The sequence below is a fragment of the Nicotiana sylvestris genome, chromosome 12 (genome assembly GCF_000393655.2).
Source record: "Nicotiana sylvestris chromosome 12, ASM39365v2, whole genome shotgun sequence".
Taxonomy (NCBI): Eukaryota; Viridiplantae; Streptophyta; class Magnoliopsida; order Solanales; family Solanaceae; genus Nicotiana; species Nicotiana sylvestris.
The window spans coordinates 67,830,594-67,858,145 of NC_091068.1; the positions used below are offsets into that span (position 1 = coordinate 67,830,594).

The 27,552-nt window shown below is 38.1% G+C and overlaps 1 protein-coding gene across 2 annotated transcripts; it reads left to right on the top strand.

Moving 5' to 3' along the window:
• The first annotated feature begins 269 nt into the window (after positions 1-269).
• LOC104228399 (mannosyl-oligosaccharide glucosidase GCS1) lies at positions 270-27,092 on the top strand. Of its 2 annotated transcripts, XM_009780856.2 has the most exons (22): positions 271-667; positions 745-818; positions 2,131-2,382; positions 3,280-3,454; positions 6,410-6,496; positions 6,613-6,681; positions 6,761-6,857; positions 8,616-8,698; positions 9,535-9,642; positions 15,822-15,943; positions 16,068-16,175; positions 16,268-16,341; positions 19,808-19,933; positions 20,715-20,782; positions 23,283-23,432; positions 23,508-23,558; positions 23,723-23,779; positions 25,830-25,979; positions 26,168-26,259; positions 26,377-26,486; positions 26,578-26,641; positions 26,747-27,092. In XM_009780856.2, the coding sequence occupies exons 1-22, from the start codon at positions 380-382 to the stop codon at positions 26,889-26,891; spliced, it is 2,550 nt and encodes an 849-aa protein (XP_009779158.1). In that variant the 5' UTR covers positions 271-379; the 3' UTR covers positions 26,892-27,092. The 2 variants fall into 2 exon arrangements, 1 of the variants encoding a protein (XP_009779158.1); XR_011404229.1 differs by lacking the exons at positions 26,168-26,259; positions 26,377-26,486; positions 26,578-26,641; positions 26,747-27,092 and adding an exon at positions 24,035-24,194 and having other exon boundaries at positions 270-667; positions 25,830-25,918.
• Positions 27,093-27,552: the final 460 nt, after the last annotated feature.

Here is a 27,552-nt window from a genome sequence, read left to right on the forward strand (position 1 = left end):
AATTGGTCAATTTTTGTAATGAGCTAATTATAAATGGAGATAGATGGTAATTTTCCATAAAGAAACCAAGGAGGGTTTTAGGTGGATTTTGGACATAAAAAGTAGGGGGTATCTAGGTAATATAATCTTTAAAAGGAGCATATTTTATTATTTTTTAAAAAGAAAAATATTTCTGTCATTAAGTTTTTAAAACGGCTCTTAGTATTTTCTTTTGCAGGAAAAAACAATTTTTTTGTCATATATGTGGGCTGAAAGGTTGACTATAGAATCAAAGCCCAAGACCGTTTCTGAACAATTCAACGTCCTCTTCCTCTACCATTTCACTTCTTCACTCCCAGTATCCGTCACAGACGGCGAAACTGGAAACAAACGGCCAACAATGGCGGGAACTTCACGGGGAAGTACTCGAAGCAGAGCTTCGAAATCTTCCGCCGAAAATGCCCCAATTCTCAGTCCTCTCAATCCAAAACTACGAAAGGATAAAACAAGAAATAACAGCTTAATTCGCATTTTCAATGTGAACCTCAAGTTCCTGCTAGGGTTTGGGATTATTTCCTTTGTGATCGCACTCTTTTTCATTTATCCGATCGTTAATCCCATGGAGAAACCTCAAAAACCCAGAGTGATCACTCCACTTCCAGCTCCAAAACTAACGGATCTTCCAATGGTAAATTAAATACTGAATATTTGTTTCCTTCTCCATTGACATTTTATTTTTTTGATAATTTATACATTTTGAGGCAGTTTCAAGGAGAGCATAGAGAGAGCTTATACTGGGGTACTTACAGGCCTCAAGTTTATTTCGGAGTTCGTGCAAGGTAATAATATATTCTGCTCATATGGTATATTGATAGTATAAAACTAGTAAATATAGATATATGCTTACAATAATATTGGAATGAAGCCTATCCAAATAGAGCGGAATGGACTTTGCGGAATCATAAAGTTGAACCGTCTAATTTGTGATTGAGACATAACGGTAGTACTACCTGTTGTATCTTAAGCTAGAAGGTAAGAATTAAGGATTCAATAAAGTTTAAGGTTTTGGTGTATTGTCTGCGTTATGATGGTGCCTTTTTCCCCTTCTTTTAAAAAAATTCAATTATCCATGACTCAGGTTCTTTCTCATTAGTGGCTTGTGATTTAATATTTGGTTACTGACCTAGGCCATGCCAGTTTCTTGGTCCTGCATTTGTTGAAATAAAAGGACTCAAATATTGAAAATTGTACAACAAAAACATGGAAAAGAGTGGTCAATGCGCTGTAGCTTTAAAGATGATATAAAATGCTTATTTAATGTGATATACTGGAATCCTGGGACATCCTAACTCAATAAAGGTTACATAAAGTAAGAGATGAAAGGATTACATAAGGAATCGAATGGTATCTTTTGACATTATAAGATAATCGTAGAGTTAATGTGGACTGGTAGAGAAAAATGTTTTAGAATTAATGTGAACGGTATTATTTCTTTGGTTATTGTCACTCTAGCTTAAAAATAAAACAAGTTCATCTTCTATTGACATAATCTGAAGAAAGTATCTTACAAAGTTATGCTGTTATTTAACCTCGCTGGACCTAATTCGTAATATCATGCAGCGAATGAATGCAACAACTGACAAGCTGTGAAATCTGGTGCAAAGATTGCACAAAAACATGGCTAAGTTTTGCAGTAATTGCATAATAGTTGGTCATTTCCGTTTAAATATTTGGAGTCGGGGAAACAGAAGGATCCAGACCCTACTTTGTAGGATTACACTGGGTTTTTTGTTTTTGTTGTGAAGGATGTTTCTCATAAATAGAGTGCTATAATGCCTGATATTCTGCTGGTTCAACTATTTTGAATAGACCTTGTTGGTTCAACTATGGGCACACTTCAACAACTAATTGTGTCACAATTGAGCATTTTCTGTCTAGGCAATGAAATTGTTGATGCATCAAGTTCCATGCCACTGTCTGATTTATATAGAAGTATTACTGACAATAGGGATGTCCATAATTTCTGGTGTTGAGTAGGGCAACTCTTCTATCATGCTCTCTATAGTTTGTGATGTTACATGGTTCTTGCTTTTTTATATGCTAAAGTACTCTATTATAAAACTTCTACTGGTATGTTCTTACAATTTGCAGGACTCCACAATCATTAGTTGCTGGTTTAATGTGGATTGGAGTGAAGGACGGGAGGTATTTCATGCGTCATGTATGCCAAGATTCAGATGAGTTGAAACAATATGGATGGACTAGTCATAATGGACGGGATTATGGACATCAGGTTCTGACTGAACAGACAATGTCCTTGACAACTAGCTTTCTGAAATCGAAGGGCCATGGTAGTGGCTATGGCGGAGACTGGGCTGTTCGAATTGGAGCGCAGAGCAATGAGTACTTCTCCTTACCATCTCTCATAATATTCCCTTCTTGAGCTTGACATGCCTATACATGGCTCTAGTGGTTGTGAGGTGAAAGTATGTTTAGAATTTGGTCCTCTAGGTTCTAGTAAGGAAATAGCACGTTACACCATCTTATGGAAAGCTTTGTTATTTGCTGCAGATCAAAATTCATCTTTTGGTTTTTTAGCAGTTAATGATGATATAGGTGTAGTTGATTGATTGAGTGATCCTCTTGGCAATTGAAAGAAAAGGTTGGCTAGATTTCATCAGCTACTCCTTCCTTGTTCGTTACTAGTTTGTGAATGTGTCTGACAAGTAATAATAGCTTAGCTGGCAGAATTTTTTGGAAGATATATCTAAGATAATTTCGCGTTGAATAATAAGTTTCAAGAGCGATGGCATATTTTAAACTTAAGGTGGGCCTAACAATTAACATGCACTGGTCAAATGTTTGGTAAAATTGCTGGATGAGATCAGATTGCCTGGACTCTGAAAAGTTTATTTTGTGGGGCCAAATTCTTAAAGCAGTAGTAGGAGTAGTTATTGCAACTATTGCTTATTTTTACCTTTATTTTTTCTATTTTTCACAGATGATATGTTAACAATCATATACTACTTTCTCCATTATCATGCACCAAATGTCTGTCTCTCCTCTCTAAAAGCATGCGAGCTTCAAGAGACCTTAATCAGAGTATTGCCTTCTCTTATTAGAAATCTGCTGCATTTGCGTTTCAAGTTACTTTTGGCACCAAAGACCACCTAAACATGAACTATTTTTGTTTCTGAAAAAGCTGTATTTCCACCTGCAGTCTAATGATAATACATGGATTTAATTTTTTTTTTTCATGCTTTGTGTCCCTTATACAATTTACCGTTAAATTCTTCACAGATCTATACCCGATGATGAAATGTTAAACACCGCACACTTGTTTTTTTACATGGCTGATGAAGGAGGAAAAAGTTTTAATTTGGGTAGAGGAGTCCTGGATATTCATGATGATTCTGTATTGGCGTCAGGATCACGTAGTGACACTGGAGACTGGCAGCTTCACTTATTGTCAGAGGTAAGTTTGCTGACTGGTTTTCAGTTGCAATTGAAAAGTTAATGATTTCAGTTGTCTTCAATCTTGCCATGATTATGCATCTATTGATGCAGTTCTCTGAAACTATTGCCTTATGTATATCTTCCATAGCTCTTCTGATCTTTGTGGGCTTATTATTTTATACAGATACTGATTTGTCAAAAAGAAGAGGATACTGAACTTTTAAAGTGATAATGCTAGTTTGAGCGATCTTTCTGGTTTATTTTCCCTTTTTTGTTTTCTTATAGGAGGGTTTTATGTCCTCCATTTGTGCTGCTATATAAGGACTTGCTAAGTAGGAGCCTAGGAGATCTTTTGTAGTCTTCAGGTATGATTGCACACAGAATGCTCTTTCCATTTGTTTGTCACATTCAGCTTTTAGAGTCTTGTTGCTGGTTAGGATGCTAATGGCTTCATTACAAAATATAACTTAGAGGGCTATTCTTTGGTTCACATGAAGATGGACACAGGAATATGTTAATTTAGTGTGAGCTCAGGGTGAAGTAACCCAGATAATTGAATTGGAGAGAAATGTGTCTAAAGTCCCAATTCAAACCAAAAACTGACTTGACTGAGCTATGTTAAGGATGATGGTTAATGTAAGGGTTTTGCTTGGTAGGGAGTTAAAGACTGCAATGAGGAGAGTACGTCGCTAGGAGGATAAAGGTATTCCTGATTTTTGGATGAGTGTAAAGGCAAGAAAGAGAAATTGCTGATATATCATGCTTTGCATTTTCAGTCCTTTCAATAAATAGATGAGCGGGAAATCTATTTCTCAATCTTTGAAGGAACCTCATATTTTTCTGTAGTAGAATTAGAATGTTGGTGTCCAAGTTTCTGCTCCTGTTCAGTGGTTCTAGTTAATAGAAGAAAGGATGTAATCTTTGCTCAGGTGGAGATATGCCTTTTCTTCTACCACATTGTTCAATTAACTGCAAAAAAAACTTAGCCAAAGGAAGAAACTAGTCAAATTTGAATGCAGTTTTGTCAAAGACTCATTTAAGCTTGAGCCCTGAAGCTTATGAAACTTCAGGAAGGGCACTTTGCCTTGCTTAAGCTTTGCTTCAGTGTAGCCAAGGCATTAAGCCTATGAGTTAATCTTGAATGGGGTTGTACTAAACAATTAGATATATTAAATGTTGAAGGAAAATTATGAATGGATTTGTTACATTTTTCTTGCATTACATATATATTTTTATTTTTTTTCTTGATTGTGCCTTTTTTAAAACTAAAGCCAATAGTGATTGCACTTGTGCTTAATGCCCCAAGCCGGTAGACCTAGAGGTTAGATCTTTTCGCTTTTGACAACAACTGTTTGAATGGACATTTGAGGAGAAGCCCAGATGCACCGGTGAGGAGGTGTGAGCGGCTGGCCTTGGAAGACACGAGAAGAGGTAGAGAGCGGCCTAAGAAATATTGGGGAGAGATAATCAGGCAGGACATGGCGTGACTTTAGATTTCCGAGGACATGTACCTTAATAGGAAGCCGTGGAGGTCGAGTATTACGGTTGTAGGGTAGGAGGTATTTGCACCTATTTCTACTTCGTAACTATGTGAGGCTAGTCTGATAGGATTTTTGTCTTAGACTGCTAGTGGTTAATGTTGTATTGGACTATTTCGTTTTTCATAGTGTCGGGTCTATTTACTGGTTATTGCTATTGCTTTTCATCTATTTTCTGATTTTTATGATACTGTTATTATTCCTTGGGTTTCTATTGATGGTACTGATATATTGTCTCTTTTCTCTCTTCGTCTTCTTGAGCCGAGGGTCTTTCGGAAACAACCTCTCTACTCCCTCCGGGTAGGAGTAAGGTCTGTGTACACACTACCCTCCCCAGACCCCACCACCGGTGAGATTTTACTGGGTCGTTGTTGTTGTTTGAATGTACATTTGGTGTTTAGGTTGCTCTATACCAAAGTTAGGCTGATACCGACGGCTGTGGTCAGCTTTTAGTTGTATCCTTAACACCTTTTACATATGGATGCACTGCTTTTATCAGTAAATTTTACCTACCATAAGCTCCATATAAGGCAAGGGATTCTAGCGTTTTATGTGCTTCTTAAGGTGGCTTGTGTTCTGGTCATTTAGAGCATGGATGACTATATAGAAGAACCTGATCCCTTCTGCGCTGAGGTGTAGTAATTATATGGGAGAAACTGTGATTATGTTGCTATTTCTATCTTTCGTGAAAGCTGCATGACAGAGTACCCTCTGTTGGCATAATTTTGTTTTCCTGTAGTTCATTGCTAGTTCTAGAATGATAGCTTATGCTTTGATTATAACCTTTTTAGAACATTTCATTGATTTCAAATCTGTACCTTATCTTTTAACAGTATAAGAACTGAAATGGTAATTCTGCCTTCTATTCCATGACTCTCTTTTAATTCTTTTGTTTCGTTTTTTATTGTTAAAAGTAGTATATTAAAATCAGCAATAAGTGCTGTAGAAATAATTGCAGGGGACTACATTACGAGTTCTGTAATGAGCTTAGAAAATCAATCATGGCCTCAGTGTCATTTGAAAGGGCCATATTAGACTTAAGGAGAGAAGATATACAACTATGCTCATGGTTATTACAGTTTCCAATTTGCTTTTAAAAACTCGTGTTCCTTTATTTCCAAATAGTCCTCCAAAACACTGAAGGACTGGTTTTCCAACACAACACAACATACCCAGTGTAATCCCACATTATGGGGTCTAGGGAGGGTAAATACGCAGACCTTACCCCTACTGGTGGAGGTAGAGAGGCAAGGAATGGTATTCCAGATTTTCCTTTTTGCCTTACCCAAACCTCGCAGATGCCAAAACTGTAATAGTTCCGTTGTCATTGACATTATCCATCTCCCAAAATGTTGAGATTTTCAAAGTTTTCAGCAGGTGGTCTCATCATAAGCATTTATCTGCAGTTGGATTTTTATTTGAAATGCTTCTTGTAGGATGTTTCTCAAGTACATTATTCTGGTTTCAAGACGCCTCACATTCACAATTTATCTGATCTTGTCCTGGCAAATTTGGCAGTCCAAGTATGCCTCTAATCATATTTTTCTTTGCTACATTTTTGGAAGTTATCTTTGCCTTTTAACTTATGTAGTTAGCCCCTTAGCCTGTAATTGCTTGCTTTTTGTCCATGTTGGATTAGGCAAGAAAATTTGGCCATTTGCTGCTTTCGGATTCATCTGATGATTCTCCCAGCATTTTAGTATTTCAGGTACCTTGAGACAGTTACCAACACTTCCTGCACTTCTGCTGATTTTATATTCTGTAAGTAGATTTTCTTTTTAATCCAGATCTCTGCTAGGATTCCTTTCAGAGCAGACATTGTTTTTCTTTCTGGGACCAGTACTCGTGATTCAAGAGTTGAAGAACGGCTTAGCAGGCTAACAGGTTTATGCTGTGTCTACTTCATTAGAATATGATTGGCATAAAAAAGGAATTTTTTTGAAAGTTGAAATATTAGTTTTTCCAGCTTATTCCGGCTTACATTTAAATCCCCCCCCTCCCCCCCCCCCAAAAAAAAAATGGAAATATTAGTTTTTTTTCCTGGAAAATTATGTTGACCATAACATGTAACTAATGAGGAAAGTAGAAATCATCCTTTCCACTGAAGCGAGAGAAATATGAGATGCAGGTCAAAGGGGATTAAATATTGGAAACCAATGATTTGTCATAGGAGGTATATATGTAATGTTGACCTACACTCTAGTAAAAAAAAGATTTATGATTTGTTTGTCCACCTGATAACAAACCACAATTTTTTTAGCAAGTGCCAAGTGCGGATATGGTCACATGGGCTCATGTGCATGCGACATGTGAATGACATGGGCGTTCAGCATGTGCGGGGCTTGCAAAACAAGACATGCGTGCAGCATGAATGTTAAGGCTTGTCACTTGATGCCAAAAATGGGCAATTAGGCGCCAAGGTTGGCAATTGACACAGGCAATCCTGGCACATGGGGCAGTTAGATAGTTGAAGGCTAATTCTATCCTGATGGCTGTTGGCAATTGTCTGAGCTAGACATGTGCCATGGTGACATATGGATTTTGTTGGACCATTGAATTCCCTAAAATGTTGCCTAGTAGTTGGGGATGCCAACTGCATGTTAAGATTAACTTATTATCTGCCAAGTGTCCCCTTGTTCCTTGTAACTGTCATTGGTAGAATATATGTCCATGGCTGGCTGATGGCTAAGGCATCGAGTGTTGTAAACATTGCCAACTTGTGAGTCCTTTTTGTAATTGATAATTAACATAAAGGCTGGAAGATTGCCTGAAAATAATGCCAACTCCTTAACGAACTTCTGTTGAGTGAAAGGCTGAGTCAAGTGACTTGAGTGTCGTGCAGGAAAGTTTTGGTGAGAAAATGAATCCTGTGACCACTAGCATAATATGAACGAGCGTTTGACACTAGTGGCTTTTCGCTTTCACCACTTAGCTTCTTTGCTAGGAAAACCTCTAGTTGAAGGGTTATGCCTACCCCTAATACCACATCCTAGGCAATAGTCATAGCATTTACCAAAACAAGAACTATGGAACTCTCTTTCAGTGTATCTAAATATATGGTTCTGAGCTTTGTTTCACTTCCAAGATTGAGGACTAGCATAATATGAAAGTGTGCTTGATATTGGTGGCTTTTGGCGTTTCACCACTTAGCTTTTTTGCCAGAGCCAGAAAAACAGTAATTTGAAGGGTTATGACCCTTAATACCATGCCCCAGCTAGACTTCTCCAAAACAAAGGATAGTGGAATTCAGTTGCTAGATTCTCAGGATGGTGTCTAGAATGTGAATTTTCCTGATTGACCCTGGAATAACAATATATATTCCTCATTGCTTATACAGGATTAAGACTAAATATGAGTGTCGGAGTCGGTACTGAATTTTCATATCTGAAATAGGAGAAAGTTAAGCATTGCCCAATTTTTCTGCCATGTCCCATATTCCATTTGAAGTTTGATGTTGGTCGCCGTTGTCTAATTGTAGGAGCCAAGGAAATGTTATCTTTAACTTTTCTTTCACTGAAAATGTCTATTAAACCAGAATGGAAATGTTTTATGTGTATCATGTTCAGTTTTGAGGAAACTGTCTATCTTATATGTACCATTCCTTTCCTCATTCTTTAAATAAAACTCTTTCCATCATTCCAGGTATATCGCTGACCAGTTTACTATCTGAGAAGCAAAAGGAGTTCGATGATAAGTTTAAGAAATGCTTTAGCCTATCTGATGAGGTATCGAACAGTCATTGATGATTTTGCTTGTCCTCATATTCTAACATTTTGTTAGCTTGGCATATAATCTCTGTCCAAAATTTTTGTAACAAATCGTATTCGGATGTTAGATCTGACCTATTCTCAGTTCGAAAATGGATTATAAACTACTATGTCTTTATTATAAAGAGGACTGAAACACTAGAATATACTAAAAGCTACAGTCAAATTTTAATTTTATCTACTCTCGGAAACTGTCTCTATTTGTGATGGTGGGATACTTCTGTTCTGCAAGTTCCTCTGATACCCTTCGCCCAAAGCGCACCTGGAATTCACCTGAAGGCATATATTATTCTATTATGCTATTTGCAGTTCATGTGATGTGCATGAGTAAGTTTATTTAACTGAATTACTTGTACCACACAAATATATACAACATAGACTTGGGTAAGTTACATCATGCGTGCATAAATGCGGATATTTTAACTGAAACTAATATGTTGTACTACTATACTATACGTTGTATGGATCTGGGAAAGTAGGCCTACTCAAGCAATTCACTGCTCCTAACACCATCTATATAGTTATATAGTTGTTCTATTTCTATCAATACATCTCTCAATTTTACTATGTATTTGATTACATGGACTGAATTCAATCTTTGAGTACTCTACAAGTTCTTTCAGATGCTAGGAGAAATATGAATGTCTATCGAGCTGATGACCTAATTGTACCACCTTTCAGATGCAGTATTACTTGCAGTTGGAAGCTATTTTTCCTTGTATTAACTTCCGTGATGCAACATATCCATGTATATAAATATAAAATGCTGAAATGTTTACGTCTTATCTTTTCAGCTTGGTTTGGAATCTGAGAGTGTTGGTAAGGTTGCTCTGGGGAACATGTTGGGTGGGATTGGCTACTTCTTCGGCCAATCAAAGATTTGGCTTCCATCAACCTCCACTGTAAGATATTTTAGTTTTGGTTCCCTGCTATTTTAATAAACTCGTGACATGTACAATACCAACCCAATGATCAGTTTTAAGTAACTTTGTTATCTATCTCTACTATGCCAGAAATGTCTCTTAGCTCTATGATCAAGAACTTATCATCATATCTGAGCCTCAAATGCACCAACAAATAAAGTAAGGGCCTAAAAAATTGTCCACATAAGGGCTTTCGTCTAGTGGTAAGAGTGCAATGTGTGTAAGTAGATAAGTGGATTAGGCGCACATCACAGGTTCGAACTCTGCCACAAACAAAAACCAAGTATTTAAGTGGAGAAGGGTAGGGGTGGGCCCATCATCTACCGAGTTTAACATTGTGTGCCATTGGCCCTCGGGTATTTCTCTATTATAAAAGAATAGCCACATAAGGGAAGTTACTCAAGTAACTATATGTCTCTTTTCTACGCTTGCTTACTGCAAGAATGCTCAGGCGATACTGCAATTAAGAGCTACATTAGTTAGTTACGAAGGGTTGATTTTAGGAATGGTGCTATTGTGAGAGTTTAAGATATGGGAAGAAAGAATTTCTCTTGTATTCATTTGTCTTACAGTAGCCCTATTTGTATAAGGTGTTTACATAGTACTAAACTCTTCTTTACCAATGTGGGACACTATACATACTAGTATACATACTAACTCTAACGCTCCCTCTTAAGCCGATGTATATAAATCATATGTACCGAGCTTTTTATATATATAACTCATGTAGCACCAATGATGGATTTGGTGAAAATATCTGCAAGCTGAACATTTGACTTCACAAACTATGTAACAATATTTTCGGAGAGTATCTTCTTTTCGGTGAAGTGACAAGTGACAGTCAATCCCAGTGTGTTTAGTCCTTTCGTGGAATACTAGATTTGACGCAATATGAATGGCAACTCACACAAATTATTTTAATTCTCTGAGCAACTGTTTGATCCAAAATAGCTCACATGTTGTCACAACCATTGCTTGATATTTTGATTCTGCGCTAGATCAAGCAACCACATTCTGTTTTTTGTTTTTTCAAGCGACTAAATTATCTCCTACTAAAAAATAATATCCAAACATAGAACGTCTATCAGAAGATGATCTTGCCTAATTAGCATCTTTGTATCCAGTTAACTGCTCATGGCCTCGATCCTCGAATAGTAGCCCTTTGTCTGATTTTATAACAGAAACATGCGGATAACTGCATCCTAATGACTATCATAGGGAGAGTCCATAAATTGACTTGCCACACTCACCGGAAAAGAAATGTCAAGGTAATTTAATTTGCCAACCAGCCTCTTATATCTTTTAGGACCGCTAAGAGGCTCCCCCTGTCCTAGCAGAAGCTTAACATTCGGATCCTTAGTCTGGAAATGCTGAAAGAGATGTTGCTTTATATTAGTAATACCATCATGATCATTGCTAGTAATAACAATATCGTCAATATAAACCACATGATAAATACACAGATTAGGAGCAGAATGCTGATAAAACACAGAGTAATCAACTTTACTACGAGTCATGCCAAACTCTTGAATAACTATGTCGAATTTACCAAATCAGCCTTGAGGGGACTGTTTCAAACCATAGAGTGACCTGCACGATTGACATATAAGACCACGAGACTTCGGCTGAGTAACAAAATCAGGTGGTTGTTCTATATAAATTAGATCCTCAAGATCACCGTGGAGAAAAACATTCTTGATGTCCAACGGATAAAAAGGCTAATGAAGAACAACAACCAACAACAACAACAACATCCCAGTATAATCCCACAAGTGGGGTCTGGGGAGGGTAATATGTACGTAGACCTTACCCCTACCCCGAGGGGCAGAGAGGCTGTTTCCAGGAGACCCTCGGCTCAAGAGAGCAACAAGAGACAATATATTAGTACTATCAATAGACTCATAGTAAATAACATAAAATACATAACATAAAATAACAAAATAACAACAATATAAGAAATATAGGAAATACGAAAAGGATGTAAGGTATACTAATATCCAACAGATACAGCCCTGCATCAGTAGCTGATCAGTAACATCCTAAGTCTAACTCCTAAATGGCTAGTCTCCCTCTAGTGCGCTGTAGTAATATTCACAAACTTCCCCCTAACCTACAACCTTAATGCTCGACCTCCACAATTCCCTGTCAAGGGTCATGTCCTCAGAAATCCTAAGTCGTGCCATGTCCTGCCTGATCACCTTCCCCAATACTTCTTAGGTCTCCCTCTACCTCTCCTCGTGCCCACCACAGCCAGTCGCTCACACCTCCTCACTGGTGCATCAGTGCTCCTCCTCTGAATGTGCCCGAACCATCGGAGTCTTGCTTCCCGCATCTTGTCCTCCATGGGGGCCACACCACCTTCTCTCGAATATCTTCATTCCTAATCTTGTCCATCCTTGTATGCCCGCACATCCACCTCAGCATCCTCATCTCTGCTACTTTCATCTTCTGGATGTGTGCATTTTTAACCGGCCAACACTCGGTCCCATACAACATAGCAGGCCTAACCACTGCTCTATAAAACTTACCTTTTAGTAATGGTGGCACTTTCTTGTCACACAAGACTCCCGTTGCTAACCTCCACTTCATCCACCCCACCCCTATACGATGTGTGACATCCTCGTCGATCTCCCCGGTCCCCTGAATAACTGACCCAAGGTACTTGAAACTACCCCTCTTAGGGATGACTTGAGAGTCGAGCCTCACTTCCACTCCTGCTTCCGTCGGCTCGGCCCCAAATTTGCACTCGAGGTATTCCGTCTTCGTCCTGCTCAGCCTGAAACCTTTAGACTCAAGGGCATGTCTCCAAACCTCTAGCCTCTCGTTGACGCCGCGTCGTGTCTCGTCAATTAGGACTATGTCATCAGCAAATAGCATGCACCATGGCACCTCCCCTTGAATATGATGTGTTATGGCATCCATCACCAGGGCAAATAGGAAAGGGCTGAACGCAGACCCTTGGTGCAACCCCGTAACAACCGGAAAATGGTCGGAGTCGCCTTCTACTGTCCTAACCCGAGTCTTAGCTCCATCATACATGTCTTTAATCACCCTAATGTAGTCAACCGGGACCCCTTTAACCTCTAGGCATCTCCATAGGACCTCCCTAGGAACCCTGTCGTACGCTTTCTCTAGATCGATAAACACCATGTGGAGATCCTTCTTCTTATCCCTGTATTGTTCCATCATCCTCCTAATAAAGTGGATAACTTCTGTGGTAGATCGCCCCGACATGAACCCGAACTGGTTATCTGAAATAGACACCGTCCTTCGCACTCTCATGGAGAACAACATGAGTGGATAGAAAAAGGCGAATAGATGCTACTTTAGCCATAGGAGAGAAAGTATCACTGTAAGCAAGCTTAAATATCTCAGTATACCCTTTGGCAATAAGACGAGCCTTAAGCCGATCAGCTTGGCCGTCCAGGCCAACTTTGACGACATAAACCCAATGACAACCAACAGTAGATTTTCCTAAAGGAAGAGGAACAAGCTTCCAAGTGCCACTAGCATGTAAAGCAAGACATCTCTTAGATCATAGCATGTCGCTATCCAGGATAAGATAGCGCTTCACCTGTGGACTTAGGGATATAAATAGAGGACAAAGATGATACAAAGGCATAATGGGGTAATGATAAACGATGATAACTCAAACCAATGTAATGGGGGTTGGGATTAAGAGTGAATCGATTATCTTTCCAAAGTGTGATCGATAGACTAGAAGGAGACAAGTCCACAATAGGTGAAGGATCTGACATAGGACGTGAATCATTTGTACTTGTTACTGGATGCTGAGATCAATTTTTCATCAAGAATATCCAAGTGCACCTGGAATAATTATCAATGAAATTGTCAAAGTAGTGGAATCCCAAGGTATAACTAACGTGACTAGGACCTCAAACATCTAAATGGACTAAAGTGAAAGGTAAATATACTCGTTTATCAGGATGCAGAGGGAAATGTGAGAGAGTATGCTTACTAAGCTGATATGAGTCAAGTGAGACGGATTGGATACCATTTTTCGAAGTTTTGATAAACTAGGATGTTCAAACCATTTATGTAATAAATCAGGTGAATGTTAAGCAGTTGAAGGAGGACAAGATGTGAATCCGTGTGATTTAGCAAGGATAAGATAATAATGTCTATTTAATTCACACCCGGTACTAAGGATTCGTCCCATACTGCATTCCTGTATAAAACAAGTCATCAAGAAATAAAACAGAGCAATTAAGTGATTTGGCTAAGCGACTGATAGATCTGAGATTAAAAGGACTACCAAGAACATAAAGAACCGAATTCAAAGGTAATAAAGGAAGTGGACTAGCTTGACCTATTCTAGTTAACACGGTTTGAGATCCATTGGCCATTGTAACTGTTGAAAGTGATTGAGAGTAAGAAATAATAGCGAAAACAGATTTGTTACCACAAATGTGATTAAATGCACCTGAATTAATGACCCAAGAGTTTGGAAAAAAAGAGTGAGAGACACAAGTCATGCTATTACCTGTTTCAACAACAGAAGCTATCTCAAAAGATGTCTGATACGTGCTTTTTAGTTTTTACTGAAGGAACTCAATATAATTTGGTAGAGAAACCATCCAACTATTCAACATATTCATTGCCATTTGTTCGAATCAAAAATCAAATAACCTCTCGTAATTACGCCAACTTTGCAAAAACTCGCTGAAAACAAAAAATGGGCGAACAATATTGGTACAACTCCGTATAATGTTGCAACAATGAGGAATCGCTGGAAACACTCTGTATGTTGTCGGAAAATTTCAAGCGGTTGAAATTAGAGCACGCGACCACTAAGAACCAGAAAAACAAACCTGAATATAGAAAATTTTGGCCGTCACTAGAATTTGAAAAAGTTTGCTGGAATCTGGAAAGAATCGCTGGGATGTGGTGGAATTTGAATGGATGGGGTCGGAATGAATAGTTGATCACCGAAGATGAAAAGTTCTCACTGGAATTTGCCGGAGTGAGTCTCACGTGCCGGCACGTGGCTGGATCTCGCTGGAAAATTCCTCCTTCTGGTCGGCACGTGTGAGCGCGTGGGAGGTCCAATGACAGCGATTTTTGTTGGTTCTGGTCGCACGGGGATTCCGATCGTATTGGTGGTACGTATATGCAGAGTACCCTTGGAAGCGGTGAACCCTCGGAACAGTTATTTATTCGCTGGAAAATTGTTCGGCAATGAGGTCTTTCTTCCCGGATGTCACCGGAATGATGCACAATGATAAAAGGAGTCCTAACTCTCATCCCATAACCAATGTGGGAACTTAACACTCCCCCTCACATCCAGGCATGACAGTTGGAGTGTGGACAATATAAGATGGGGTCCCATCATTGGGTAAATAATAAATTGGGTTGAGTCTCGTTCTAATACCATGTGAGAGTTTAAGATATGGGAAGAAAGATCTTGTATTCATTTGTGTCTTACATTAGACCTATTTATATAAGGTGTTTACATAGTGCTAAACCCTTCTCTACCAATGTGGGATACTATACATACTAGCTCTCTAGCAGCTATTAATGCTTAAGTGGTTATAGGAATATCCTGCTGTTTCATTTTGATTTGAGACTTAAAGGTGAGACCATGAGAGAAGAGGATAAGTTGCTAAAATCTTGAAAATAAAGAGTTCCAAGAAGAACTATGGACAAGGAAACCTTCCCATGTTTATGCTCTCATCTTCAAATCCGCACTTCTCTTGGGGCAGAGAACAGCAAAAGTTCTAGTTAAACCTGATTGCAAAATATACTTCATCATACTAATGTTGCCTGCCATGACTTTTGATATTTCAAAGAATAAAGAACAGAAGAAAGCCCCAAAGCATCTAGTCAAGTTGCTGTTTCTCTTGTTTCTTTGGCTTCAGTAAACTAATGAGTGTGCAGTCTGCTTTAAATTTTCTGCCCTGCACCACACCAAGTATATGCTTCAAGAATTTGGATGTACTAATGAATCATTTGGCTAGGTTGATATTTGGTTTTAACCATTTCACGTTACCAGTACTGGGCCGTCAAAGTTCTTTTAATGATCACAAGTACTTCTTGAAGTTGAATCTTTTTCGCTCTTAGCGTCCTTCAGTTATTTGTTCAATAATCGTAACCATTTGGATGTCTAACGAAGTTCTACAATCTCCTGACTCATGCAGCTGAATGCTGGGGATAATTCTGTCTTGTACTGGCCTGCTGAGCTATATACAGCAGTTCCAAGTAGGCCCTTCTTTCCAAGGGGCTTTCTGTGGGATGAAGGTTTTCATCAATTGCTAATCTGGTCAGTTGCTTGTTCGTGTTTTTTTATTATTTTTTTATTCATATCTACTGCTTAAAAATTATATTTGCAGTTGGTTTCTAGTCCCTCTAATTTGCACTTATTAGGGGATTCTTGAAACCTTTAGGCGTTGGGATATTTACATTAGCTTGGATATCATTGGACATTGGCTGGATCTGATGAATATTGATGGATGGATTCCGCGCGAGCTAATCTTAGGTGCTGAAGCCTTAAGGTAATATATCATGGCTTCCACTAAGCTTAGGTAACCATTTCGCAGTTTTCCATGTAATCCTATCTAAAGCTTCTATCTGGTCAACCTTGCAGTAAGGTCCCAGAAGAATTTGTTCTTCAGCATCCAACTAATGGAAATCCACCGACATTGTTTTTGGCCTTGCGCGGTATTCATTTCTAAATTTTTTGTAGAATCTACTCTTGAGAAGATATTCACATTTTATTCTTGTGGAGAAGACTCTTAATATTATATTTTTGCAAGCATCATTGTGCTGTCCTTTGATTCAATATCCTTCTTGTTAATTCATACACTAAATTCTCATTAGTGCTGGAACATATGTTCCGCTTGTTTAATGATCTGTTTGTAATATTAAATCAATGGATTTTGAGTATCATTAGAAGCTAAAACCAACAGGCTGAATAGTGATGTCTCCATCATTTGGTTGAGAAGAAGAGTTTCAAGTTTCGATGTACAAATGAATCTGAAGGAGAGAAAAAACAGCTGAAAAAGATAGGGTGAGGTTAAAAATCTAATCTGCAGACAAAAGTTATATGCCATAGCTGATCTGGATTTTTATTCTCAATCTCTTTATTTAAACAATTTGAAATGGATATGGAAACATTTCACTAGTTGGTTAAGAGGATTCGTAGAGTTGGTACTTTCCTGAAGCAAAAAAAAGATACGGCTCTGAATTTGGCAGCAAACAGCATCATTCCTAGACAATTCCATTTTCTATTTGCTACCTATTTTTTGATACCCATACATTTTCTTTTGGATGGGTAGGGCACAAATCCCATTCTTAGATCACCTTTTAGTACTAGACCAGGCTCTCCCAACCTCAATGCCATAGCTCTAGGTGAAAGTGGAGGGCTCTTACCTCCCATATACTAATGGTCTATTATGTACACGAAATGAGGCTGTTAAAGAGCCTTTTACGAACAATGTAACTTTCTGCAGTTAACAAGAAAACTAGAAAATAGTTTAGGAAAGAGGAGAGAATGTCATTACAAATGCAAAGAAGTATAATATTTGTTGTAATGCCACATTCAAGAAAAGTTAGAGATGTGAAATCAATGGTGGAGTCTGAAGTGTTGTGTGACACTTGACAGATGTTCCCAACGATAGGGTGTACGAAATCTGCCCACCAAAACTTTGATGCAGTATAGGATTGGATAAAAGATTTGATTCTATCCTTGTCATCTAGCATAAGATTGATGAACTAGATCCGATTTAAAGCTTGCTTTGCATTGTCCAATGATGGATGCTTTGTTTGCAATTTTTGGATTGTGGACCTCAAGGATATGTGATGTGAACTCGTGGTAGATATTCATCCTTGTATAATGCAGTTAATAGTTTGATTTTACGAATAATTTCGGAGACTTCTCCTCACATTTCGCTCAAGCACACTGACGTCCCACGTAATTTATGATATTACACATACCTCCCTTATTTGATTTTTTGTGTAACAATTCTTTTAACATATTAATCATTAATATAAAAAATTATTATCTGAATATTTACCCTTTTTAATATATATTTTTAATTAATTAATTTAATAAACAGCTTTTTAAATAAAATTCATTTCCGCTCCCCTTACTATTCCATCCCCCATTATGGAAAAACAAAATCGAATTGCATCCAGTTCTGCAACCCCATGGTCCAATCAATTGGATATGGCTTGGCGCATTAATGGAAGGAATATTTGTGGTGGGGGGTGGATTGAACATTGGCCGTCAGTCGCCACAGGAAGCAGTGTCCGGAGGAGATAATGGGCATCCACGGGCAGCAACTCCCGAGTCTTTTTGAGTGTTGATTTGTAGTTCTCATCACTTGCCATTGGATGTGATATGAGCACACACTACAGGACAATCTCCACCGTACTATGTTCTTGACAATTAGTTTTATTGGAATCTCATGGCACTGTGAAAAAAGGAAAGAGACATTGTTTTACTAGTTTTGCTTTTTATTTAGTTGACTTCAGTTTTGTATATTCAATTAATATACAGGTTTAGCCCCTCCTTTTATTTCTCGTTAGAAGGCTTTTCCGATGTCGGATTCTTTCGGCAGGTTTCTTTAGTGTCGTGGGTGCGATGGGAGATTCTATAAAAATAGGCAAGATTTAAGAAAGATAGAGAATATTAATTGAGAAGATAAATCTGTTATGATCTAGTTTAGCCCTTTTGTTGTTTGTTTGGGGAGAGGAAAAAATTCGGTACCACTTTAGTTTTTGCTGAGCATTAGCCATTCTGTTACTCCTGTAGATATTATTTAGGTTGTAATAGTATGCAAGTTGATATGTTTATATGAATCCTGATCTTGTTAGATTGTTTGTAAACAAGACACGAGGTTTGAGCATTATCCCAAAGGAATTTTTAACAGTGACAGAGATAGGAATTATTTTTATTTTAAAAACTATTTACAAATTTAATTAAAAAGTATACTGAAAAGGGCAAATTAGTAAGATCATAATTGTTTATATTGATGATAAATATGTTAAAAGAATTGTTACACAAAAAATCAAACAAGGGAGGTATGTGTAATATCGTAAACCACGAGAGAGGACAGTGTGATTGCGCAAAACGTGAGGGAATGTCTCTGAAATTATCCCTTGATTTTATGTAGGTATCTATGCTAAAATTCCGAAGTTCAGAAGTTTTTTTTTTTTTTGTTTGTTAACAGAGTCCAAAATCCCAACTATTTCTTGATAAAGAGCACTGCTTTACGCTTTACTGACTCAGTGAGTGGAACATGTATTAACTGGCCTTGTTCAATCTTGTCTACTTTAGTTTAATCATACAATGCAGTTATAAACCTTTTGAACTTTTTAAATTCGTAAGAGAGCTGGCATAGCAGGTTGATTGGTCATTTTGCGGAGTGTGGGCCCTGTTTTTACGTCTTTTTCAAAAGCTCAGCTGCTTTCTCCAATGTTCTCTGCACTGTGCTTGTGGCGGAGAGTGTTTTGGGGTTATAGCTGAACAAATTTATGTATCTTCGAGTGAAATCTGTCAATTCGGCCCTGGGCTTTAGATCAATGGTAAGTGATAAGAGCGCCCAACGTGATGTGGGATTAGGCGTACGTCACAGGTTCGAGGGGTGGGGATTTCTCGGTTATCAAAAAAAATGTGTCAATTCTGTTTTGATACAAGAAAGGAAGATTAGACACAATGATGTTGTATTTTTTAAGCTATAAAATGGCGCTCTCTGTCGGAAAGAATTACAAGAGTAATTCAGGATTGGTATATGTGGTGGTGGTCTACTGTGCCGAATTTGATTACATCAGGCTTTTATGTGGAGCTGGTACATTTGCATGTCAACTTGAAAGCACTTACGCTATATCACTTGGATGTTTAATCTACTTTCAACAGTGTGTATCTTCTTACAGTTCATGAGCTTGAACATTTTCTTGAACTTCCTCTTAAGCATGAGGAATATTCAATTTGCTATCGATGTGACATTTTTCAGTTGCCACCTGTTGGCTGCAAGTTCTGCTCTAGCTAGCTTAACATACTATGTGTTGCATATTTCATTGGACCCCAATTTTCTGCATCAGTTCATAACGAGTATGGCTAAGCAATTTTCAGTGGTGTCGTAGAACAGTTTGTGTGGAATCATTAACAAGTTTCGCATTGCAGATGTAATTTCCAGCCTGAAGAAAGAAAAGTTTGCTGCTGCTGAAGCAAGTGATATCTCTGTCTTCTTGGACCGGGCGTTTGTTCGGCTTGAAGCATGGTTCAAATGGTTTAACACAACCCAGTCTGGTAAATTTCCTCTCTTGTGAATTTACCTTACAAAAGGATATACCTACTCTTTTTGCTACTGGATGAGCTAAGAAATTAACCTCTATGTCATTAAGTTTCTGCTTAACTTCATGTTGGATGTAAACAATTTTGAGAAAGCATTTAAGATAGCCTTCAGCTTTCTGGTGATCTTAGAGTTGTCTTATTCCTAGGTGTAGAATTAGTGGTGATCATGCGACGTGTCAGCTTGAATTCATCTGTTTGCCCTTTTGAGTTTGTGCCTTTGTAAATCAGAAGTGACAATACCGTTGGACGTTGCAGTCTTCTTTATGAAGTGTTTAAAACTGCAGCAGCAGTGGAAGAGCAAAAATTTTCAATAGGGGGAAAAACCATTTTCTGCACTTTATGTAACGAAAAAAGCAACTATTTCAGCAAGGTCTACATCAAACAGGAATCTTTATCATTAGGAAGTAGCTTTGAGCTTTCACCAGCAATTTGTAATTATTAACCATGTTTAGATAAGGGTTCAATGTTGGGTCTCTTGCTCTTAATTTTCTTAAAGAATAGCTAGGAAACAACAACCCCATTTACCCATAGCCTTATTCGATGTAAAAATAATTAAGCCTTGATCCTGGGGAGGAAAACAATTTGTTGGCTTAATTTAGAATAAATATCTTCTAACTCAGGCTTTTCCCTCAGGGTTCTGAACCAATGTTGCTGCGCCCAATCAGTTTCTGATATTTCTATGAGTTCTACTAATACCATAGTATGTGTTTTAACCTGTTAAGTATTGCAATTCCAGGAAAGGAACTGGGCAGCTATTACTGGCATGGAAGAGATGCTGCTACGATCCGTGAACTAAATCCTAAGGTTTTGATCTAAAACATATCTATGCTGAAAACATCTCTGCTGATGTATTTTTGCTTCCTTTTTCCAGAAGACTGGATAGGTAGTATCATTTTCATGTGTATTTTTCTTTTCCTTTCATCAAGTCTAATTTCTGATATGCTCCTGGGCTTTGGGCTTTGGTCTTAGTGGTAGCGCAATGCATAGGTTTGGCGCACGTCATGGCTTTGAACCTTGCCACATAAAAAAGTCTGGTATTTAAGTGGAGAAGGATAGAGGGGCAGCCACTAACCCTAGGTGATTTTTCGGTTATATAAAAAATTCCAACAACAACAACAAACCCGTGTAATCCCACAATTAGGGTCTAGGGAGGGTAGTGTGTGCGCAGACCTTACCCTCACCTTGAGGAGGTAGAGAGGCTGTTTCCGATAGACCCTTGGCTCCAATAAAAATAAAAAAGCAATAGCACCATAACCCCAACAAGATAACAAGAAAACCGAATCGAAAGAAACAATAGACAATGATAGAAAATAAATATGAAAAATAAGAAAGTACATACTAACACTAATACTACTAGTATGGGCAAGAAAAACGCATGACTACCAACTAACTCTCCACCCTAATACTCGACCTCCACACCCTCCTATCAAGGGTCATGTCCTCTGTAAGATGAAGCAGCATCATGTCCTGCCTAATCACCTCTCCCCAATACTTCTTTGGCCTACCTCTACCTCTCCTCATACCAATCAAGGCTAACCTTTCATACCTCCTTATTAGGGCATCTGTGCCTCTCCTTTTCACATGTTCGAACCATCTAAGTCTTGCTTCCCGCATCGTATCCTCCATGGAGGCCACACCCACCTCATCCCGAATAACTTCATTCCCAATCTTACCTAACCTGGTATGCCCGCACATCCATCTCAACATCCTCTGCTACCTTCTTATGGACATGTGAGGTTTTGACTGGCCAACACTCTACCGCATACAATATAGTCGGCCTAACTACCGCTCTATAGAACTTACCTTTTAGTTTAGGTGGCATATTCTTATCACATAAAATACTGGATGTGAGCCTCCATTTCATCCACCCCGCTTTAATACGATGTGCTATATCCTCATCAATCTCTCCATTTCCTTGGATTACTGACCCAAGGTAGTTGAAACTCCCTCGATTGGGGATGACTTGTGTATCAAGCATCACTACTACATCCGCTTCATGAGTCATGTCATTGAACTTGCATTCAAGTATTCTGTCTTGGTCTTGCTCAACTTGAAGCCTTTAGACTCTACGGTCTGTCTCCAAACCTCCAACCTCGCGTTAACACCACATCGCGTCTCGTCATTCAGTACAATGTCATCTGCAAATATCATGCACCATGGCACCTCCCCTTGAACATCACGTGTCGGTTCATCCATCGCCAAGGCAAATAAAAACGGGCTAAGAGCTGATCCCTAGTGCAACCCCATTACCACATGAAAGTATTCCGAGTCTCTTCCCGCAATCCTCACCCGGGTTTTAGCTCCATCGTACATGTCGTTAATCACCCTAGTGTAAGCCACTGGAACCCCTCTAATTCCAATTTCTGATATATTAGACGACCTATATTTGGTCCCTAATCACTCAATAGTAGACCTTGGATTTTTTTTATTAGTACTATTTATGGAATCAACAAATATGTGTGGAGAATAAGCTACAAAAGAAGTAAAAAGTTTGAGAATGCGTGAGAGCAATGTCTTTCAGCGTTTTTATTTTAATATAGATTCAAAAGTAAAATTTTTTTTTGATCAGATGTCTGTAGAGGGACTGCAATGACAAAAGGAAGTTGACTAGAGGAAGGTTGTTCAAAAAATAAGGTGATTATACATCTGAAGGGAATTATGGTATCGAAGAAAGTAGCTATCTAAGTCGGAGTATAACACTGTCAAAGATGTTAAGGGTACTGTTGTCTAGTTAATAGGTAGAGGAACACATTTAAACTCGAACAAAAATCCAGATGTCATAATGAATGGCAACAATTTAAGGCTTTTGGGGAATTTTGGAGAGAGTACCGAGGACGGAGTCAGTAATCTTTTTGCATCAATTGGAAGAGTATGTCGGTTAGGAAGGAGCTACCGAAATGAAAAGAGGTGAAGAGGTTGGTGACTTGTTAAATGTTTTGATAGTAAAAACATCAAGGGAAGCAAGGTCACTGTTAATCACAGGAGTTTGGGCGAGGAATTAGGAGTAGCATCTGACTTTCTGGTGGGGTTCATGATTCTTGTCTAGGTTGTTTTTGTCTTTTGGGTAAGATATACTCTGTGTAGGGATTGCATCCCCGAGATGTTCATATCTACCAAATTATCTAAATTATATTCCTAACAAAAATGGGCAAGATATTCTTAAGGAATCGCGAACAAAATTAACCATATTATAGAACAATTACAGGATCAGTGCGCTGTGATCACCCTAGGTCATTCCTGAGGCTGATTCTTTTTGCTTCGTGCATGAATCGACTATAAAACGTACGATTTTTGGCTTTTACAGACATTATCCTCTGGATTAGATGATTATCCACGTGCATCTCACCCAAATGAAGATGAACGGCATGTGGATCTTAGATGCTGGATGCATCTTGCAGCAAATTCCATGCGTTCAATTGCAGAGCTTCTGAAGATGGATAAAGATGTTGAAAAGGTATTAAAATACAGAAGTTTCTTAAAGCATTATTGTTTTTGTATAATTTGCTGAGTCCTGCAATAACTCTTGCAGGAGTATGGCTTTACTGCAAAGATGCTCTCAGATTTTGAACTTCTTAACAAGGTGAAACATCTTCTAATTCCTAACCGTAATTATTCCTATCCAGATAGGGTTTTAGCATTAAATTGTAACTATGTATGATAACAGGATAACTGAGGCACCCCTTAAAATCTCTGTTGCACTTATTGAACGTCAAAAATTCTTTCAAATGATTTTTAATGTTGCAGATGCACTTAGACAGTGCCAATGGAGCTTATTGTGATTATGGAAATCATACAGAAAAGGTATGTGGTTTATCATATTAACATGTCTTGGGGGCAGAGTCCACTGAGTTTTCCATATATGTGATTGATGCAGATTTTATTTGTGCTTGCTACATTCCAAACCTGACCAAGTTCAGATGAAGTACTTTTGCTGGTTCTTCCTGGTCTTATCCATGATTAACTCATTGGAATCTTGTCTTATTTTCCATGCATGCTGTTTTACCTTATTTAGCACATTGCACTTTGAGGCGGATGTGGAAGTGAATTGATACACAGGTCATCCCCAAGAGAGGAAGCTTCAAATATCTTGGGTCAAAAATCCAAGGAAATGGGGAGATTGATGATGATGTCACACATCGTATTGGAGCGGGGTAGATGAAATGGAGCCTCGCATCCAGTGTCCTATGTGATAAGAATGTGCCACCGAGACTTAAAGGTAAGTTCTATAGAGTGAGTGTTAGACCAAATATGTTGTATGGGGCCGAGTGTTGGCCAGTCAAGAACTCACACGATCAGAGGATAAAAGTAGCGGAAATGAGGATGTTTAGATGGATGTGTGGGCATACTAGGAGAGATAAGATTAGGGACAAAGATATATGGGCAAGGTGGGAGTAGCCTCCGTGGTGGACAAATGCGGGAAGCGAGGCTGAGATAGTTTGGGCATGTAAAGAGGAGGAATACCGATGCCCCAGTGAGAAGGTGCGAGAGGTTGGATCTTGAAGTTTGTTCTCTTGTACCCAAATTGAGGAATTCCTATCTTGAAATCTGTTAAGCTCACGAGTCACCGTGCAATACAAAATAATATCAAATGATATCTTTAAGCATCTTATGCTCAAATTAAGAGGAGCTCAAAAATGCTTCCGGAGGGAAAAAAATCAAGTTTCTCTGGAAAAAGAGAACTAATGAGAAACCTAGCTGAGTCTTAGTAACATGACTTTAGTTTAGCCTTCTTAATTGCTGTTACTCTTTTTCTTTTTTAATTGGTTTTTTGTTACACATGCTTACTTTGGTGCTTTCACATTTTGTTAAGTAGATTGAAGATCATGATCCTTTGCGTTTACTAGCTCAAATTTTCCTTTCCACCATCATAACATAGATGAGAACTACAACATGAGAATGGAGGTCAATAGCTAAACCGATACAAATTCTTCTAAACTGGAAGAAACCCTAATAATTTCTTACAAAAAAACTCTAGCAAAGATATTAGCCTAACAATAATCTGTATTGCTTACAGGCCAATTGACTCTAACTTTGTTAACCGCCCCAAAATCTAAACCAAACTGTGCAATTGCCATTGGACAACAATACCATATTGAAGTAACCATTGGACTGGGAAAGGATCTTATCATGTGGTTAGGGATGGCAATGAGACGATGCAGGTGCGGGGGAACACAATTGCTGGGTGGTGTGGGTGCGGGGCGGGTTGAAGCAAATCTTTTTAAAATTATAGCGGGGCGGGTTGCGGGTTGCACTTATTTATACCAGCTCCATTTCCTTTAAATGTACTAACCTTGAATTTCACTCTATCGCCTCTAATGACTCTCGTTCTCTCAATTTGGCTTTTCTTTAGATTGGTTTTGACCTTTTCAATTTATAGTTTTCATAGATAATTAATGATAGTAAGTTCCAATTATTTGTTATGAGTATTTATTTGACTAATAATTATCCAATATCATCAGAAAAAGAAAGATTTTGCACAAGTACATGCACCAACTTGGAGAAGCTGAAGTAATTAATTTACAGAATAACAGTTTGAGTTTCATTGCTAATGTCCAGTTTACAGTCATTCTCAACTAGTTCAAGTGACAGTTTACTACTTTTTAAAGTAAATTCCTTTTAGCAAACTATACTTATGGATTATTTATGACCTAGTTAATATTCAAAAGCTTTAAGTAAAATCAATCACATCTTCAATGCATTATACACGACTTGGACACAGTACTCTCTCGTAGAGTAATTGCAATATATAATATAAATAAAATTTTGAAGACAATTCAAACAAATTAAAATAGGGACTTGTTCTTGAGAGGTAGTGTGTGCTCTTTCCTCAGGAATGCTCTTTTCCTTTCAGGTTCAGTTAACTTGGAAAATACTGGAGACTGGCAGCAATTACCCAAGGCGAGAGCTCGTACGAGAAGTCCTAGAAAAGCCTGTTTTACAATTGGTTCCTCATCTTGGTTACGTGAGCCTTTTCCCATTTATCCTCAGGCTTATTCCACCAGTAAGTTCTTAAGCATCATTTGAGCAAATATCATATTACATGCCGTTCACTGTGATTTGCTTTTTATTTATATTCACTTTTTTGGGGCTCAACTGGCAGTAAAATGCTCTAAAGTTTTATTATTAATTTTCTGGTTGCTCTTGTTTGATCTGGTCATTGTGGATTCGTACATGCCTATTTTCATTCAGGATTCATGGATACTTGATAGACAGCTTGACCTTATCTCTAATAGGAGCATTTTGTGGACTGACTATGGGCTGAGATCCTTATCCAAAACAAGGTGATAGCAATGACTGAAATATGTTGTACTCTCCAGCAAACAATTTTGTCCATTCCTAGTTTCTTTGTTAAGAACATCTGAAGAAATGTTATTCTGTTGTTGTTTTGGATGCTACAGCTCCATGTATATGAAACGAAACACAGAGCATGACGCTCCGTATTGGAGAGGGCCAATCTGGATACCCTTGAATTATTTGATTGTTTCCTCACTTCATCACTACTCTCAAGGTACAAAATGAACAAGGACAAGAATACTCTTGATGCTTTGTTTTATTTGAGATGTTCATTAAACCAATTTATTTCTGTTTCAATTTTGAAGAGCCTGGACCACACAGAGAAAGAGCCAAAACTATCTACACTGATTTGAGGAGCAATTTGATAAGGTACTGCTGTTGTCCCAACTGAAACTGCTCCGTAATTTTCTTTATACATAGTGGCTGCTCACATGGGGTATACAATCATACTGTTTCATTTTTAACATATCACAGAAATATAGTTGGGAACTATCAGCGGACAGGGTATCTGTGGGAACAATATGATCAGAAGAGAGGGAAAGGAAAAGGTGCTCGCCTGTTTACTGGATGGACAGCCACTGTGCTATTGATCATGGCAGAAGCTTACCATGAAGTTTAGTGATGGTAATATCAAACTAGTGGAGCCAAAACAATAATTTTTGACATTCTGCATTTATATGTATACTACTACTAGTAATAGTGTTTTTGATAATCCACCGATATCCGAGAATGCATTTTACTAAAGAATTTAAAGGTAAACTTATTTGGTTCGCCCGTGAGATTGATAAAAGAGTTTAATGTTGACATACTGCAAAAGTGAGTTGGGACGAGCTAACTAGGACATACTCCTACACCTCAATACCAAGTAAGTTTGTTCAGCTATATGAATCCCTATTAACCATGATGTGTGGATTCAGTTCACATATTAATCTGTAGTGTGAGAATTCACCATGAATTGATTAGCTTTATGCTGGCTGTTAACCTACCACAACCTTCATCTTTTGTTCGAGCTTGAGATGGGCAATGTGATAATTCAAATTGCTAAACGGTTGGCCTAATTGTGGTATAACATTAGTTTACATAACATCTACAAATTCTAGAAATTCGAATTTGTTACACTAGTTACATTTGTTGTTTATATTTGCTTAATTCATGTTAGAAGTTATATTAAGCGAGATAAGCAAACTTGATTTCTTTTAAAAGCCTTAACTGGTTAGCAGTCAGTTCTTCTTTGAAATCTCATGCCGCCATTTTTTTCTTTTTTAATTTTACGTTTTGTG